The sequence below is a fragment of the Cebus imitator genome, unplaced genomic scaffold (assembly GCF_001604975.1).
Source record: "Cebus imitator isolate Cc_AM_T3 unplaced genomic scaffold, Cebus_imitator-1.0 Scaffold299, whole genome shotgun sequence".
In the NCBI taxonomy this organism is placed as follows: Eukaryota; Metazoa; Chordata; class Mammalia; order Primates; family Cebidae; genus Cebus; species Cebus imitator.
This window is the reverse complement of record NW_016107614.1, coordinates 1,764,023-1,781,287: the sequence shown is the minus strand read 5'-3', so window position 1 is coordinate 1,781,287 and position 17,265 is coordinate 1,764,023. Positions and strand designations below refer to the sequence as shown.

The following is a 17,265-nucleotide window of genomic DNA, read 5'->3' as shown; positions in this document are numbered from 1 at the left end:
GTGTTCTCATCTGAATGGTGATAGAGCCACTGCAGACCTGTGTTTGCCTGCTTTCTCCAATGTCTAACAAACAGCCACTGTGCTAGGGATGGGAAAGTGAACCTCACAAGGCATCTGAGAAGTCACACTATTGATTGTCTTGATGGGCTCCGAAATCCTCAGCCAGATTAAAGATGGGTGTGGCTCTGTGTGCAAACTTACAGAATGTCCCTGTCACGGCAAATACTTGAAGGGAGATGAGGATGGGCAGCCTCCCCAGCTCAGCCTTGCACTGGCAGACCCCGGGGGGCTGTGCCCCAGCCCTCTCCCAGGACCGCCTCCTTCAGGAGGAATGGATTTCAGGAAGACCAGGGTGTTCCAGAGACAGACATCCTACATGTGGAGCCCCTTGGAGCCATCCCTGGATGGGGTCCCAGGTGTGATCGGCCCAGAAGCCCTAGTGCCCTAGGAGAGAATGCCAGCAGCACCGGGCTCACCCTTGGTGGAGATAAAGAGACCAACAAGGCAGAGTGAATCAATGTCATGTTCACATGGAAGACAACAGACAGTATCAACATAGTCTAAAACGATACTTCAAGGGCGGGCGCAGCTCCCTCACAGGCCTGTTCTATACCAGTCTCTTAAGAGTCGATCAGGACTACAGAAACCCCGACAAAACGTGTCACGACCACATCGCATCCGAAAGGCAAAACAAGACGCTGGATGTTGACTTTAACATATAAAAATACTATAACAAAATGAAATACAAATATATATTAGAATCTGTAAGTATTCTGTATAAAGAGATACTTTTGCAGTTAGGCTGCCATCAGGCAAAGAGGAGACAAAGTCCAGGCTTTTCCACTTCCTGACACCTTCACCGGGAGCCCAAGCCCTGTCGCCAGGGGTGTTGCCAAGGCCACAGCTCCCTCGGGACGCACCCTGCTGTATCTCTTCATGTCTAAAATGCAGAGAGAACTAGGGGTCTTCACAAAGCGGGGGGACAAGATGTGGAGAGGACTTCTCAGAGGGACAGCTTCGCTGTAGCCGCCTTCCAGACTTGCAAGCCGCGTGTAAACAGGCAACGTGAGTGTGGACTCAGGTCCTTAGCAACCTGCTGGTGGATGGCCACATTGGAGAAAAAGCTGATCCTGGGGCACACAGCTCTCACCTCACCTCATGGCGGATTCCAATCCTCAGCCTGCTCCGAGGTCAGCACTGCCATGCTAGGAGGCTGGGCCACGTGGAGGGGCCGGTCAGGGGAGGCTTAAGCTCACATGGCGCTCCCTGGGAACAAACACGCCAGCCACTCGCCTCCCAGCCCTGTGGCGCCAGGTGAGGGGTGAGGTACCACCTGTCTACAGGTGCCCTTTCTACCACCTGCAGAATGAAGAAGTCTCCTGCCAGTCAGTGCCCTTCAAGCCTGGGAATTGGCTTCTCCAGGGTGGTGGGGAATGGTGGTGGCCAGGGAATCTTTCTCAGGGTTGGTGAGCACCTTTCTTCTAGGGAAGAGGCAAGCTAGCTGCCCTTGAGCTTTCCTGCCCTATCCAGCCCAGTGCAGCTGCTCTGCAGGGTCCCACGGTGGCCTGGGAACTCAGAGTAAGAGAAGGATGCTATGATATGTGGCCCTGGGAGAAGCCCCATGAGGCCCAGGCTGCTGTCTACTTGGGGGTGGGGGCAGGGACTGTGGCCTTGCTCAGAGCTATAAGTAGATCCCAGCTCCCTGGTGAGGGGCAGATCCTGCCATGAGGACGCCTCCCCTGGTGGGCAGGGTGGGCTCTCTTCCCATGGACTCTCAGTTGCTAGATTGAGTCCTTCTGGTCTGGGACATGCCAGGCGCCCCCTACCCCAGCTCTAGCCTTCTAATCAGCATCAAGGGCTCCCCTCACTGTCCTGGGCGGGGATGTGGGCACGAGACATGGACACAATGCCACTCTGACCCTCACCTAAACACATACCCAGCCATGCCTCCTGGTCACAGGTGGAGGGAGCCAGGGCAGGGACATGCTCACCGCTGTTCCCCACCAGAAGCCCCCCGGGATGTGCCCTCTTGGTGAGACCCTCTGGGGAAGGAAAGGGCAGCTTTGCCTCCCTTTAGCCAATTCACAATTTGGCCTCACAAACCATCTTTCTACATTTTCACTGTGTATGGAAGAGAAGCCTACATAGATGATCACATTCAGCGCCTCTTCCAACACGGGCTCCTTTGCTGCCAGCAAAGCTCTGGCCTGGGCTGCTGTCTGTGGCTGGAGCCCACACTCAACTCTTCCCAGGCATCCTAGTCATTCCTGCGGTGCTCTGGGATTCGTTTATATCTGTCCATTAGGCCAGAATGCCCACTGTTCCCAGCCCCGGGTTGGGCACATAAATACCGATGATCAATGAAGATGGGTCTTCTAACTCCTTGGCCTCCCAAGACCACAGTGGGGGAGTTGACACTGTTCCTTCTGTCATCCCACCCACCCATTTTACAGCTGAGGAACCCGAGGCCCAGGTAAGAAGTTTGCCCCAAGTGACAGAGCCAGTGGGGACTTCCCAATGCCCGCAGCACCGTCCCTTCCAGTGCTCCCTACCCGCCTGCGGTGTGAAGGACTCTGAACCAGCTGCTCCCGGGTCGAGCACCCTGGCACAGACCCCCACTCCCAGCCCTTCTGCCGATAGCTCACCGACAGCTTGTGGCTGGCTGCTGGCTGGGGCTCCCAGGACCAGTGCCCCTTCTGTGGCCAATGTCTGGAGGCAGATGATGTTTGTTTACCTAGAGCAAAGAAGCCCCTGCCCTCTTTGGTGGGGTCTGCCACCATACGCAGCCCCTGTGGCTGTTACCTCCACATAAGCCCTCCTTGAAGCTACAGTAGTCATCCTAGAACTTTTGGATTCAGAGGCCTTGGCCTAGAACCATCTCTACCCGCAGTGGCTGCAGAGCAGCCAGTCAGCCCAGAGGGGAAGGGTCCAACCCTCCCTGGCCAGCAGGAGGCGGCACCCCTGCTCCGCAGCCTGGCCTACCGCCAGCAGGTTCTGTAGCAGTGGACTGAGCCAAACCGGCTGCTGATGAGGCTGAGTACTTCACTGTTACCTGCAGAGGGGTAAGAGGCTTCTGGGGCCATGGACCCAGCTCCAAGCCAGCCTGGGCCACAGGCCAGAGGGCAGGGCTGGTTTGGAAAGGGGTCATTTATCTTCTCCAGACCCAGGTAGCAGGTAAGGAGGAGTGTCATCGTTCTGCACTTCTTGGCCTGACCTCATGCACACATTCATTCAACAAACATTTATTAAGCGCCTATTTGTGCAAGGCACTTCTGGAGAGGGCAGCCCACAGCCCGGGCCTCACCCATCCCCTCTGCCCCCACAGCTATGGCGCAATTTGCTTTTAAAAGGCTGCTCTGGCACCACCCCACCCAGGAGGGCCCAGCTGCCCAGGAGCCGTCCTGTGATGACCTGCACCCCAGCCTGCTGCAGCGGCTGGGCCCCCCTTGCCCACCCTCAACCGCCTGTCCATGCCTGGCGCTATGCACAGAGGGCACAGCCACACTTGGTGGGCTTTTCCACCTCCTCAGCAAAAGAGGTTCCATCGCTGCACTCAAAGGCGAACTTCCTCCGCTTCAGCCGAAGGCCCTGGCAGCAGCCCTGGCCTGGACACGAGCCCCGGCACTCCACCCATGACAGGGGCCGCGTGGTCCGGCAGACGGCATAGCCCCTCTGGACCTGGTGAAAGTCCCGGACAGGGTCCCCCCGGCACTCGGACTCTGGATGGGACAGACACCAAAAGCAAGCCTCAGGGCACACCCATGGGTGAGCTGCTGCCTCCAGGGAGGCAGGAGGAAGAGGAGGAGGGCAGCATCTGTAGGGTGGAGCCTGTGGCTCTCAGACCCCATCATACTTCCCCTCTTGCTGACATGCACAAGCTCCTCCCAGGGCCCTCCAGGACAGATGGAACTGCCCAAGGGAGGCGGGGTCCCCATTGCTAGAGTTGTGCAAGAGAGGCTGGATGCCCCGGAGGCAACATTATGAAAAGGATTCGAGCTGGGAAGGGGACGGCCTAGGGGACCCTTAAAGCGCCTGAGTTCTGGGTTTCTCCAGCTTCTCCCTGCTGGGCCTTAGCAGTGCAGATTCCAGTAGAAGCATATTGGTCAAGGAGCAGGGAGGGCCTGGGAAGGAGTCCCCAACCCTTGGACTTCTGCCGCCACTCCCAGGTCACAAGGTGATGGGGCCAAGATGCAGAGGTTGGGCCAGGAGTTGTTACCCTGGGTGGTCTCTTCTGCAAGGAGAGACCCCAGCCAGAAGAGGCACATACCCTGGATAAGGGAGCTGCAGGGCAAGCTGGGCCAGGAGAGATGGGGGGCAGTGTCCAGAGGGTGGAAGGACCCAAAAGCCTCATAGTAGCCCATGGCACAGGGCTTGGGCGGGGGGACAGAAGGGCTGCCGAGGCTGGGAGGAAGAAAGAGTCAAACAGCTAAAGCAATTTGTGGGGGACCGTGGGGAAGGCACATCAGGAGGGGGGCCCCTGACCTTGCTCACACAGCTTGCCCGAAAAGCCGGGGTCACACACACAGTGTGCCCCCTTGGTGGCCGAGGCCTGGCAGTGGCCATGCAGGCACTGCAGGCCTCTGCAGGGCTCTGCCGGGGCCCTGGCCTGGTTGCACAGGGCCCCCGAGTACCCATCCTGGCACTGGCAGCTGTAGGAAAGAGCGTCGAGGGGCACGCATTGCCCGTGGACACACCTGCAGGGGACAGAGAAACGGTGCTGTGAGGACAGGCCCAGCCAAGCCCCACCCGAGGCAGCCCACCCCGCCCAGCCCTGACTTCACAGGTCTTTATTCTGTTCCCAAGATTGAAACAGATGGAGTTGCCTGTGACTCTGTATGTGTCCCTATGGGCCTTGCTCTATTAATAAAAAAGTGAAAGCCAGATAAAAGTAACAAAACTCTGGGTTGAGCCAGATGTTCTCATTTAGGTTAGAAGACTGTAAGGCAGCCCTTCCCATGGGGAAGGAGTAGGTGGGCAGGGGCAAGGGCTTCCCCAGGGCCCCAGGCTCACTTGTGGCCATGGCAGGGGCCGTCAGCGGGCTGGTCACAGTGCAGGCCCCCCCAGCCGGCCTCACAGTGGCACGTGGGCCCCGGGGTGGCATTGGGCTGACAGATGCCGTGTAGGCAGTAGAGCTTGCGGCAGGGTTCACAGCCTGGCACCACGCCCGGCTTCATCTGCGTCTTGGTGAAGTCCTGCAGCTCATTGTTGATGTACAGGTTTCGGATGCATCCGTGGAAGCTGGAGCCATTGAGGATCTGCCACAGGCGGAAGGCAGCTGAGTTGACATCCACGGGCATCCCTGGGGTACAAGGGAAGCAGAGCTGGGCTGAGTCAGGCTCGGCCATGCCAGACAACCACCTCTGAGGTCTGGGCAGCTCCATGGCATTCCCTCTTGCCTGCAGCCTCTGTCCTTCATCTCTGCCACCCTGATCCAAGGTCCTTTGCCACCTTGGAGGGCCCAGACTCCTTTCCCAGATGAAAGGGAAAAGCTGCTTCCTCTTCTATTGGAGCTGGGGCATCAGGCCTGGCAGTGGCCAGCTGCTGGGTGCAGTTGTCAGGTGCCTGTTCCTAGTCTGGCTGCCCTCACCAAGCCACCTTCTCTCCCTGGTGAGCTTTTACCTCCCAGGGATCCCAGCCGTAGCAAAGGGGCGGGGTCAAGAACTCATGTGTGATGCTGGGTCACTGCTTTTGTGGCTGTCCCTTCTCAGCAGCCCTCTGAAGTAGGGCTTGCTAAGCCCCATTTGACAGATGCTCATGACTGGCCTGAAGCTACGGAGCTGCAATGAGGCCCAGGGCCCTCCCTCACCCCTGCCCCAGCACAACCCCCACAGGGTAGAGATGGCCCTGCTGCATCCAGCAGCCTGCTCATCAAGACCTAGAAACGCTTGCAGGTGGTAGATGGGGTCATCTAGCCTGCAAAGCCTCTAAGGCCAGCCGAGGCAGAGGCTGATGTAGGGACTCACTGCCTGAGTCTCTTGCAGTGGGTCTGGGCCTCTGAGGGCCCCAAGACTAGACCCTAAGCCATTGAAAAGCCCCTTCTGGCCCAAAACCAAGAGGAAAGGTGCCCACGGTATCGCAGACAGCTTAGACAGTCCCAGGACCTCCCCTAAGCCAGGCCTCGCACCCAACCCAAGAAGCCATCCTTCTTGGTCAGTCTGGGCCAGGCAGAGAGCAGCTGGGCTCCGGGCAGCAAGGCTAGTCCTACAGCTTGGCCACCACCAGGATTGTCTCCCCACTTGACATTTCCCACAGCTCAGTCCCTGGGCACCAGCACTCCTGGCCAGACTCAGGCCAGGCAGCAAGAGAGGCCCCCCCTCCACCAGGGCCAGGTCCTCACCTCCCACATAGAGTGGCGCCTCACTGTTGAGTGTATAATGTTTGCCAAAGTTGTCCATGGTCATGGGGCTGCCACCATCAATAGAGAGATTCACCATCTGGTCAAAGGCGACCAGCTCAACGGTGTGGAACTGCCCGTCATTTATCGTCTCGGCACTGGAAGAAGAGGGAGTTACCCGCCCCAGGGAGTGGGCCTCAGTCTGGACCATCCCTGCCTGGGCACTTCCCCAGAAACACCAGCAGCTGCTCCCCAGGAGACTAAATCTTAAGGACTGTGGGGGCTCAACAGCCTATCGCCTGATCCCTCTCACTCCCCTTCTTGGACTCCCTGGGGAAGGCTGAGAGGTTTCAGGCAGTGGTCTCAAACTTACGAGTCTCCCCCTCCCCATTAAGGAGCTTCCTCTAAGGTGGTGGAGGGATGGGGAAGGGTGGGGCCCCTGCACAGGTCTCAGCGACCTGATGGTTCAAGTGTCCTTCAAACTTGGGCAGCCCAGGTTTCTAGAGGTCTTGATAACCACCTGCTTTTGGCCCAGGAGGCCTCGCCCTGGCAGTCCCATACCCCTGAGGCCAGCTGGGGGACATGAGGAAGCCCTACCTGTAGATGGCAGAGCTGGGGTAGCTGCCTGGGTCGTAGCTGACACGCACATGGCCCTGGTACAGCTCAACTGCAATGTGGTCGTTGTCCCCGTTGTACAGAAGGATCCCATTGTCCTCCGCCGTGGAGACCTGATAGGCAGTGGCACTTTCTCTCCCACCCCACCCCACGCAGCAGCAGCACAGGCTGGTAGGTGGGGCAGAGAGGGGACCCAAGGTTGGAAGAGAGATGCTCTCTTCCTCTACCTGGCCAGCCTCCCCAAGGCCATTCCTCCAGAGGGCGCTGACAGAGGCTGCAGCCTCAGGTTCAAGCCCCATCCACTGCCAGCCTGGCCAGGTCCAGGCAGGGGAGGGTGCTGGGCCACTGAAGCCTGGAAACTCTGTGCCAGAGAGTGGCCAAGAGACCTCAGGACAATCTTCCCAGAGAGAAAAATTAGACCAGGACCTCTCTCTGCTGAATGCGGGTACCCTGTCCTGTGGGCCTCAGGGAGCTAGCTGCTTAGGGTGGGAACTACAGAAAGGACAAGTTCAGGAAGGCTCTCTGACAGCCAGAGTCATCCAAGCCTACTGGAAGGAGCCACTCAGAAAGTAATGCCTGTCTCTGGAACCTCGCAAGCAAAATGAGATCTTTGCCTCAGGAGGGAGATCCCTCTTAGATGCTGCAGAAGCCATGATCACTGTTCCCTCCCTTGTCCTGCTTCCTCCGTTTCACCTGGTAAAGACCCTGAGCACCCTGGTCTGTGGAGCCGGGCATAGGAACCAGCCTGTCCAGTCACCCTGCCCCATCTCCTCGGACTCAGCGGTTGGTTCAGAGATGGGCATGTGACTAATGCCAGGCCAATCAGAGATCTTCCTTGAGCTGACGGAATTAAAGCTTTCAAGGAAGAGCCTTTGTAAATGGTAAAAGATGAGGATAAACCCAGAACATGCCCACGGCAATGGCTGGTTAGGGTTTTGGTAAATTTTATTTTTTGCGGTTAGGCTAGCTGTTGTCTTGCCATGTAGACTATGTAAGTGGGCAGGATACTGGAGAGGTGACATAGGGGAAAGGCAGAATGCTCATGTTTGAGAGGCTGAAGAGCTCTGAGAAAAAAGGAAAAGAGGACAAAAGAGAGGGAAGAAAGAGGTGGCATTTGTGACAGGGAATGGAAGTTGGGGGAAAGAGAAAGATGATTAAAGGAGAATTTAACATTCCTTATCATGTGCTTGCAATATAAGCCACTCTCCTCTCCATCCCCAAAAAGTATTTAGCAAAACATTGATATATTTCACCAATGCTATTGAAGTGGGACTCGATTTACTTTCCCCTCACTATGAAGATGTTCTGAGATGGAATTGAAGGCATGGAAAGGGCGACTCAAGGGATCCTAGGTACATTTGGTTAAAGGGATTAGCCCAAAGTTAACTCTGGTCATATTCCAGCCACACATAGAAAGCCTGTCTGCAGCACTGGAGGCAGATGCTGAGGAGTAGTTGGGACAAGAAATGGTGGGAGAGGATGATGGCAAGTCTAGTTTTCTGAATCCAGTTACCCATGAGACCATGTCCACCCCTGCTCTGGTTTTGTGACTCTATAACCTTTCTAACTGTGCTTAAACTAGTTCAAGCTGAGATTCTGATATCCACATTCAAAGAATTTTGATTACACAGGGTCCTTTTAGTTCCCCAGGCACCATGCAGGGATGCATCTTGATGCTCTGGCCTAAGCCAGGGTCCCTTGCTCCCTGACTCCCCTCTATGACCAACCCCTCTGGCACGCACCTGCAGGGTGATGTTGGCCCGTGGCCAGTTTTGCAGGTCAGTGAACTGCAGGTAAGTGTCCCGATCCACAAAGTTGACACTGAGCAACTTCTCACACTCAGGGCCACCGAAGCCTGGGAGGCACTGGCACACGGGCCTGTTGCCCTGGTCCACACAGTTGGCCCCGTTCTGGCACTCAGTCCCCTCACAGGGGCTCTTGGGGGCAGGCAGATGGGGAGGGATCTCACAGAGCTGTCCGCTGAGAGGAAAGGACACAAGTCAGGGAGGGCCAGAGGAAGGAGGTATCTTTCTCTCCCACAGCCCTAAAGAGAAATTCACTAAACATCTTGGGAAAATGGATTCTTAAAGTGACAGAAGATGCTCCTAACAAACACTTTTAATGAGAGAGCTGAGAGCCAGAAGGATACCAAGAAACAAGTATGGTCCCTAGTCTAGCAGCATCAACATTACCTAGACACTTGATAGAAATGAAAAACCCACTGAATCTGCTTTTTAACAAGATCCAAGATGATTACTGCCTATGTCAAAAACTCTTCAAGGCAGATATTACTATACCCATTTTACAGAAAAGAAAACTGAGACTTAAGACACAGGCATAAAGAGGGAAAAATCAAATTACTAAAATAAGAAATAAAAGAAGGGACATTACTACAAACCTTATAGAAATACAATGAATTATAAAGGAATACTATGAAGAAAAATACACCAACAAACTAGCTAACATAGAGAAATGGATGAATTCCTAAAAATATGCAAACTACCAAAACTGAACCAAGAAAAAATAGAAAATATGAATAGACCTATAACTAGTAAAGAAATTGAATTAGTAATCAGAAAACTTCCCAGGTCCAGATGGTTTCACTGGTGAATTCTAACAAACATTTAAAAACAATAAATATCAATTCTTCACAAACTAGTCCAAAAAATTAAAAATGAGGGAACACTTTCTAACTCATTACATGAGACCAGCATTACCCTGATACCAAAACCAAAAATGTCACAACAAAAGATATCACAAAAAACTAGACCAATATCATAAATTTTGTCACCAAAATCCTCAACAAATTATTAGCAAATCAAATACACCATTTAAAAAAAAGATTATATACAATGACCAAGTAAGATTTACCCCAGGAATGCAAGGCTGGTTTGACATCTGAAATTCAATTCATAGAATACATGATATTGATTAACAAAAAAGCAAAATTACAGGAAAAAAAGAAAGAAAAGGAATGAAGGAAGAAGGGAGGGAGAGGGAGGAAGGGGAGGAAGGGAAGGCAGGCAGGCAGGCAAGAAAGGGAAAGAAGGAAGGAAGGAGAAATAAAATGCATCCAGATGACATGATCTTGTGTAAGAAAATCCTACAGATTCCACTAAAACACTATTAGAATTAATGAAATAATTCAGCATGATTGTAGAATACCGGATTAATGCACAAAAAATCAAACAAAAATTAAATTAAGAAAACAATTCCTTTACAATAGCATCAAGCAGAATAAAATACTTAAGAATAAATTTTTTAAAGTGCAAAACAAAAAAGCAAAAAAAAAGTTCATCTCAATAGATGCAGAAAAAGCATTTGACAAACTTCAACATTCCTTCATGACAAAAACACTCCACAAACTAGGAATAGAAGTGAACTGCATCAACCTGATAAAGGGCACCTACAAAAAACACACAACTGACATCATACTTAATAGTCAGAGACTGAATTATTTCCTCCTAAGATTAGGAACAACACAAGGATATTTGTTCTCACAACTTCTATTCAATATTTTACTGGAGGTTCTAGCCATTACAGGAAAAAAAGAAAGAAAAGGAATGAAGGAAGAAGGGAGGGAGAGGGAGGAAGGGGAGGAAGGGAAGGCAGGCAGGCAGGCAAGAAAGGGAAAGAAGGAAGGAAGGAGAAATAAAATGCATCCAGATGACATGATCTTGTGTAAGAAAATCCTACAGATTCCACTAAAACACTATTAGAATTAATGAAATAATTCAGCATGATTGTAGAATACCGGATTAATGCACAAAAAATCAAACAAAAATTAAATTAAGAAAACAATTCCTTTACAATAGCATCAAGCAGAATAAAATACTTAATAAATTTTTTAAAGTGCAAAACTTATACTTTGAAAACTACAAGATGTTGAAAGAAATTAAAGAAGATCTAAATAAATGGAAAGGCATTCATGTTCATGGATCAATATGCTTAATATTGTTAAAATGGGAATACTAGCTAAATTGATCTACAGATTCAATACAATCTTTATCAAAATCCCAGTTAACTTCTTTGCAGAAATCAACATGCTAACCCTAAGATTCACACAGAAATTCAAGGCACTCAGAATAGCCAAAACAATCTTTAAAAAGAAAAGCAAACTAGGAGGACTCACACTTCCCAATTTCAAAATAGATTACAAAAACTACAGTAATCAAGAAAGTGTGGTACTGGCCTAAAGATAGTCATACAGATTAATGGAATAGAACTTAGAGTCCAGAAATATCCTTACATTTAGAGTTAGTTGATTTTGAAAAGAGTGCCAAGACTGTTCAATTGGAAAGGATTATGTTTTCAACAAATAGTGCTAGTACAACTGTATGTATATCTGCATGCAAAAGAATGAAGTTGGGCCCCCTACCTCACACCATGTATAAAAATTAACTCAAAATGAATCAATGACCTAAATATAAGAGCTAAAACTATAAAACTCTTACAAGACAACATAGGTATAAATCTGCATAACCTTGGATTAGGCAATGGTTTCCTAGGCCACCCACAGCACAAGCAACAAAATAGAAAATAAACTAGATGTACCAAATTAAAAACTTTTGTGCATTATCAAGAAAAGACAGCCAACAAAATGGTAGAAAATACTTTCCAATCATATATCTGATAAAGGGCTTACCAAGAATACATAAAAAGCCTTTACAACTCAATAACAAAAAGACAAATACCTCAATTGAAAAATGAGCAAAGAACTTGAATAGACTTTTTTTTTTCCAAAGAAGATATTTTTAAATGGCCAACAAGCACATGAAAAGATGCTCAACCTCACTGGGCACTGAGGAAATACAAATCAAAACCACAATGAGCTACCACTTCACACACTCATACACTGCTGGTGGGAATGGTACAGCCATTGGGGAAAACAGCTTGGTAGTTCCTCAAACAGTTAAACATACAATTAATATATGACTCAGAAAATCCACACCTAGGCATATACCCAAGAGAATTAAAAGTGTATCTCTACACAAAAACCTGTACACAAATGTAGGTAGAATCAGTCTTCATTATGGCCAAAAAGTGCAAACTACCTTAACACCTATCAACTAATAAGTGGGTAAACAAAATGTGGTATGTCCACACAACAGAACACTACTTAGCCATGAGAAGGAATGAAGTGCTAACACTTGCCACCACATGGATGAATCTTGAAACATGACGCTGAGTGAAGGCAGCCAGTCACAAAGAACAACAGATTGTACGATGCGACTTACAGGAAATCTCCAGAACAGGCAAATTTATAGACACAAATATTAGGAGATTAGTAGCTGCCTGGAACTGAGATGAAGAGGGGGTGCTATGACAGATAAGGGGTGTGGAGTTTTTTGGGGGGAAAGGAAAATGTTCAAAATTGATTGTGGTGATGGATGCCCAACTCTGGGAATAAACTAAAAGCCACAGAATTTTACATGTAACTGAGTAAACTGTATGGTATATAAATTATATCTCATTGAAGCTATTTTTTTTAAAAATGAGTGAGTGGAGCATGGGATATGGGTGGCCAGAGGGAGGGTGGGCCCTCTAACCTCCCAGGGGAGCCCAGTGGGCAGGTAGATGCCCTTTGTGGCAGGACATGTCCTCAGAGGCTCGGCTAGGCAGGTAAGTGACAGGACACTGCCCAGTCATCTGCATCCATCTCTCACCCCCTCCACCAAGCAGGTTAGGGGTCCTCTGCCTAGGCCCTGAGCAGTTCATGACTTTTCCAAGGCTGCACAGCTGGTGACTGGCAAAGGCATGGTTAAAACCCCAGCATCCAACTCCTAGGCTCTGACCCATACCCCTTTCCTTAGCAGTGGCTGGAGGCTCTTGCCAGCCCAGGGGCTTACAGCCACAAGGAGTCACTCCTAGTGTGTCCAGGGGCCACTCACCTGTAACCCTCAGCACAGAGGCAGGAGTAGCTGTTGACTTCATCCACACACTGCGCCCCATTCTGGCAGCGGTGGTCCCTGCAGTCATCCTGGGTCTCGCTGCAGTTGTCACCTGCGTAACCTGGCACACACTCACACCTGTTGAGGGGGAAGGGATGGTTGGGGGCGGTCAGCAGCACAGAGCCTGGGAGGCCAGAGGAGTGCACTGCCCCCCCCCGCCACCACCCACCACAGCCTGTACATGTGAGAGAACCTCGAGTTCCAGTGAGGCTGTGGGGATCTCCAGGAGGTCACACAGAGCTCTGGATCTAAAAGGGCCCCCAGTCCATCCTGAGAGCCTTTCCTACTAGGAGAAGAGAGCTCACATGGACTTGAGGCAGGGGCTGGGGGCTGGAAGAGGGGACCCCAGTGGCAGGGGGAGATGGAGTCTCGTCATGGAAGACCCACCCTCCCCAGCAACAGCACATGCAAGGCCAACTGTCAGCCCATTCCTGACCTGCCCAGCGGCTCAGCTGCACCCTCCCTGTTCTCCAGGATCTGTCACCCGTTACTGAGTTCCACAGGCTCCCCCACTCCTCTTTCCCCAGTCTCCCAGTCCTTGGCAGGGCTGCTCAGTGGGTGCCGTGACCCCAGGTCAGCCCCCAGCTTCCCAGTTGCCACCATGCCTCACTGCTGGCCCCAGACACTCCCTGTGGGCTACTGTCTGCCTATCAAATAAAGGATACACTCCTGTAGCCCTTTCTAGTAATGGCCTTGCTCCCCGTCCTACAGGCCTCCTGCTCCCCTACACCAAGCCCAGCTCACCAAGCACTTCCCTGCCTTCACACCCATGGATTCCAGAATGCTATCTCCTTTCTCCCTGCATGGTCCAGCCAGCCCCATAACTCACCTCCTCCAGGGAGCCTCTGGGGAGCACTCCAGCCCTCACTGAGCAGTCTCCTTGTCTGAACTCCTTCTAAACTCCTAACTCTGAAGCTCAACCATACAACCAGGCAGATGGGTGCTCTTCCCTGTGTTTTCCACTCATTTCCTTGTCCAGCGTTTTTCAGGGTATAAGAAATACTTTCATACACATACATGCACACACATGCACACACACACACTTGAAACCAGATTCATACAATACTTATTATCCTTATAAGATGGCATGTTGCTTCCTGATACTTGGTTTCATCTTTTAATCTTAACATTAGCATTAAAAGGGGCTGGGGCTCCCTTTATATCCAATTGATCACAATCTACTAATGAGTCTGGAGTTATAGTCTGAAAAATGTTACAGTAACTAAGCTGCCACCTACTCATTCATTCATTTAATGACTATACATTGGATATATGTCTTGGGTTCCAGGTAATGCCAGGTGCGGGGAACGCTCCCATGTGAAGCCCCCCCAGTGTTGGGCCTCACTGTGCATGAGCTTGATCCTGGATACAGTTTCCTGCTGGAGGCAGTCGAGCTATGGGGAAGTAGGAACGGAGAGAATAAGAGTAATGTCAGCCTCTCTTTCTATTTCTGACTACAGTGACCCCAGGTAATGGATGTGTGTGCTCTTTCGGTTCCTGTTGAGGAGTGGGTTTTATGACTCTGTTTACCAAGTTAAGTATAGCCTTTTAAGGACCAGATGATATTCCTATACTCAGATAAAGATCTATGGCTTAGCCTGTGACATTTCTAGATTGTTATCCTTGTGACCACATGTTCTGTTAACAATGATAACGTATATCACCTGCTTACCTTTTATGACCCGTGATTATGTACCCCCTCTGCTGACATTTGCTTTTTGCAACTTTCTGTTCCCCTTATTGTATAGCTTACATAATGTGCACTGACGTCAATCCTTATAATCTAAAGGTACATATTGGAACCCTGGACACAAACTTGCTGCATAGGCATTGCCTATTCAGTCCTCCAGACCCAGCTTTCTGTCTCTCTTATTTTCTGCGCAACCCCTCTTCCAGGCTGGGACCCTCTCGCTGGCCAAGACTTCCTGGCGGGCTCCCCGTCGCCCACAGCCAGGCACAGCTGAGCATGTCAGTTCCATCTTTCCACCTTTCCACCAGGACAGGCAGTTGAGAGAACACGCACTCAGCACTCCACCGTGTGCCACGGCCCCAGGTCTGGAGCTAAGCACCATGTTTGCCCTTCGTGATTGAGGGACTGTGCCAGGAGCTCCAGGCTGGACAGTGTGTAGTCCTGCCTTATCCCACCATCCAGGGAGGGCACATGCCACCCGATCTGCCACTGCTGCTTGGTCTGCCTGCCAAGCCCCACCCCTGGAAGCCCCCATAGGAGTGCAGCATTGGTCCACTGTTTGGATGGAGGCTCTTGTGAGCCCACTGATCGTGGAAGCAGGCCTCAACGATCCTGGACTCTCACTTTCTGTCATGGGCCCCAGGCTGCCCCAGCTAGACAGGGGGCTCCTGGGGGACTCTATCCACCAGCGTTGGCTTGAGTCCCTGGGCTTGGGTTCCTCAGTCACAAGCCCCAAGAAGCTCTGCCTTGACCACCCCTTGCTGCCCTGATGGGTGGAATGGGGAGGTCTCAGAAATGAGACTATGTTTGCAAAACTGCAGTCGGAAGCATCATTTAAAAAATGTGTGACCTTCATAAAGCAGTCTTCCAGTAACAGACACTTTCACATATGGTGGTAACAACCATGACAAAAATACAGGCCAACGACTTTTTACCCAAACTTCCTGGGGCCAGATAGGTTTTGGAATTTAACACTTTTTAGGTTTTATTAAGGTCAGACTGTGCATATCACACAGCCTGCTGGTAGGCGCTGAGGCAGCCCCGTAATCAGGCTTATTCATGTTTCTGCTACAAAATCTACACATATTCACATTACATGGGATGCATAACAACAGAAAGCGATCTCATGCCAGTGCAGGCCAGCTTTTATTACCAAATACGTCCAGGTCAGATCAGATTTTGCCATGAGATGGGAAGCTTTCCCGCGTTTTGTGGATTTTGTAATTGGGGATAAGAAATGGTGGATCTGGAATCATAGCCTGGAGCACTTAACGATGCCCAACCTGGAGCTAAGTGTGCTTTCCATGCATTTTCTCAATTTCCCTTGCAACCACCCCAGGAGGAAGCTACTGTCGCGCCAGTTTACAGGCAAGAAAACAGGCTCGGAGCAGGCAAGTGACACCTTCAGGATCATGCTTCACACCCAGGTCTCTGTGGCCACAATGCTGTGCCTAACACCCCTCCACCCACCACCCTGCATGGATTCTAGGAACCCTGTAGAACTGGGACCAAACCCACTGGACAAGTGAGGAAATGAGGGTGGGGTGTGGAGCCCAGATTGGAATCCAGGCTGACTCAGTGACCAGAGCTCCTCCCTGGGCCTGGAAAGGGGCAACACTGACCTGGGTCCATCCGGGGTGCCCACACACTGGGCCTCGTGTTGACACGGGTTCAGATCCGGAGAGCACAAGTCCACCAGCTGCTCACAGGCCCTTCCTGGGGAAAGAAGGAGCAAGGGGCAGGAGAGACGCTGCTCTCCTGTACTCTGCCAGGTGGCCAGGCCCACAGAAACTGCCGGCACACACTGAGCCAGGGACCCCCTTCCACTCCCGGGCATGGGGGCTCCGGGCTGTCTCTGTCCCCCACCTCCCCCAGACACTGCGGCCCTGACATGCCTACCCTCGTACTGCAGGGGGCACTGGCAGGTGTAGTTGCCCACGCCGTCCACACAGATGCCTCCGTTGGCACAGGCGTGCTCCACACAGTCATCCGTGTTCACCCCACAGGTTGCTCCTTCAAAGCCGGTGGGACAGGAGCACCTGTGTGGAGAAAGGGAGGACGGAGAGACAGCCCTCCTGGGACACTGGTGGAAGCCTGTGGCTCCCAGTCAGTATCACCATTCCACAGAGTTAGGGTCCCTACTCTGGGCCAGGCCCTTGCCAGGTGCTGGGTGGGGCTAAAGGTGACCAAGACTGACCCTGCCCTCATGGGATTCACTCACAGTCTAGTGGGGAGGCAAAGGGGAGGTAGGCAGCGAGAGGAGAGGTAGTAAGGAAGTGTGGGGTAAGCACTGAAGCCAGGGAGCCGGAACAGAGGGGCAGGAGACGCCTGGCTCCTCCTTGGCAGAGAGTGATAAGGGCAGGCTTCCTGGAGGAGGTGATGAATTAACTAAGGACCCTGACAAGGGAGAGCAGGAAGGGGAGGAAGGTGACTGGGGCAGAGGAGTGTGTAAAAGCCTGGAGTGGCTGGGCGCAGTGGCTCACACCTGTAATCTCAGCACTTTGTGAGGCCAAGGCAGGTGGATCACCTAAGGTCAGGAGTTCAAGACCAGCCTGGCCAACACGGTGAAACCCCACCTCTATTAAAATACAAGAATTAGCCGGGTATGGTCCCATGTGCCTGTAATCCCAGCTACTCAGGAGGCTGAGGCAGGAGAATCACTTAAACCTGGGAGG

General features: G+C 51.6%; 1 protein-coding gene across 4 annotated transcripts in view; it reads right to left on the bottom strand.

The window, feature by feature from the left end:
- Nucleotides 1–504: 504 nt before the first annotated feature.
- The window catches only part of SLIT1 (slit guidance ligand 1), a 191,135-nt gene continuing 174,374 nt past the window's right edge, over nucleotides 505–17,265 (bottom strand). Inside the window, exons 29-39 of one of the 4 annotated variants that reach the window (XR_001817611.2) lie at nucleotides 16,490–16,629; nucleotides 16,213–16,306; nucleotides 12,841–12,978; nucleotides 8,692–8,929; nucleotides 6,932–7,062; nucleotides 6,338–6,492; nucleotides 5,011–5,299; nucleotides 4,483–4,694; nucleotides 3,053–3,719; nucleotides 2,646–2,709; nucleotides 505–1,266 (exon numbers count right to left, since the gene is read on the bottom strand). Coding sequence is in view for 1 of the 4 variants with exons in the window: in XM_017502778.2 (XP_017358267.1) it covers nucleotides 3,481–3,719; nucleotides 4,483–4,694; nucleotides 5,011–5,299; nucleotides 6,338–6,492; nucleotides 6,932–7,062; nucleotides 8,692–8,929; nucleotides 12,841–12,978; nucleotides 16,213–16,306; nucleotides 16,490–16,629 (1,636 nt within the window). In the remaining 3 variants the exon portion in view is untranslated. Of the gene's footprint in view, nucleotides 3,720–4,482; nucleotides 4,695–5,010; nucleotides 5,300–6,337; nucleotides 6,493–6,931; nucleotides 7,063–8,691; nucleotides 8,930–12,840; nucleotides 12,979–16,212; nucleotides 16,307–16,489; nucleotides 16,630–17,265 lie in introns of all 4 variants that reach the window. The other 3 variants (XR_001817610.2, XR_001817609.2, XM_017502778.2) reach the window with 3 other exon arrangements.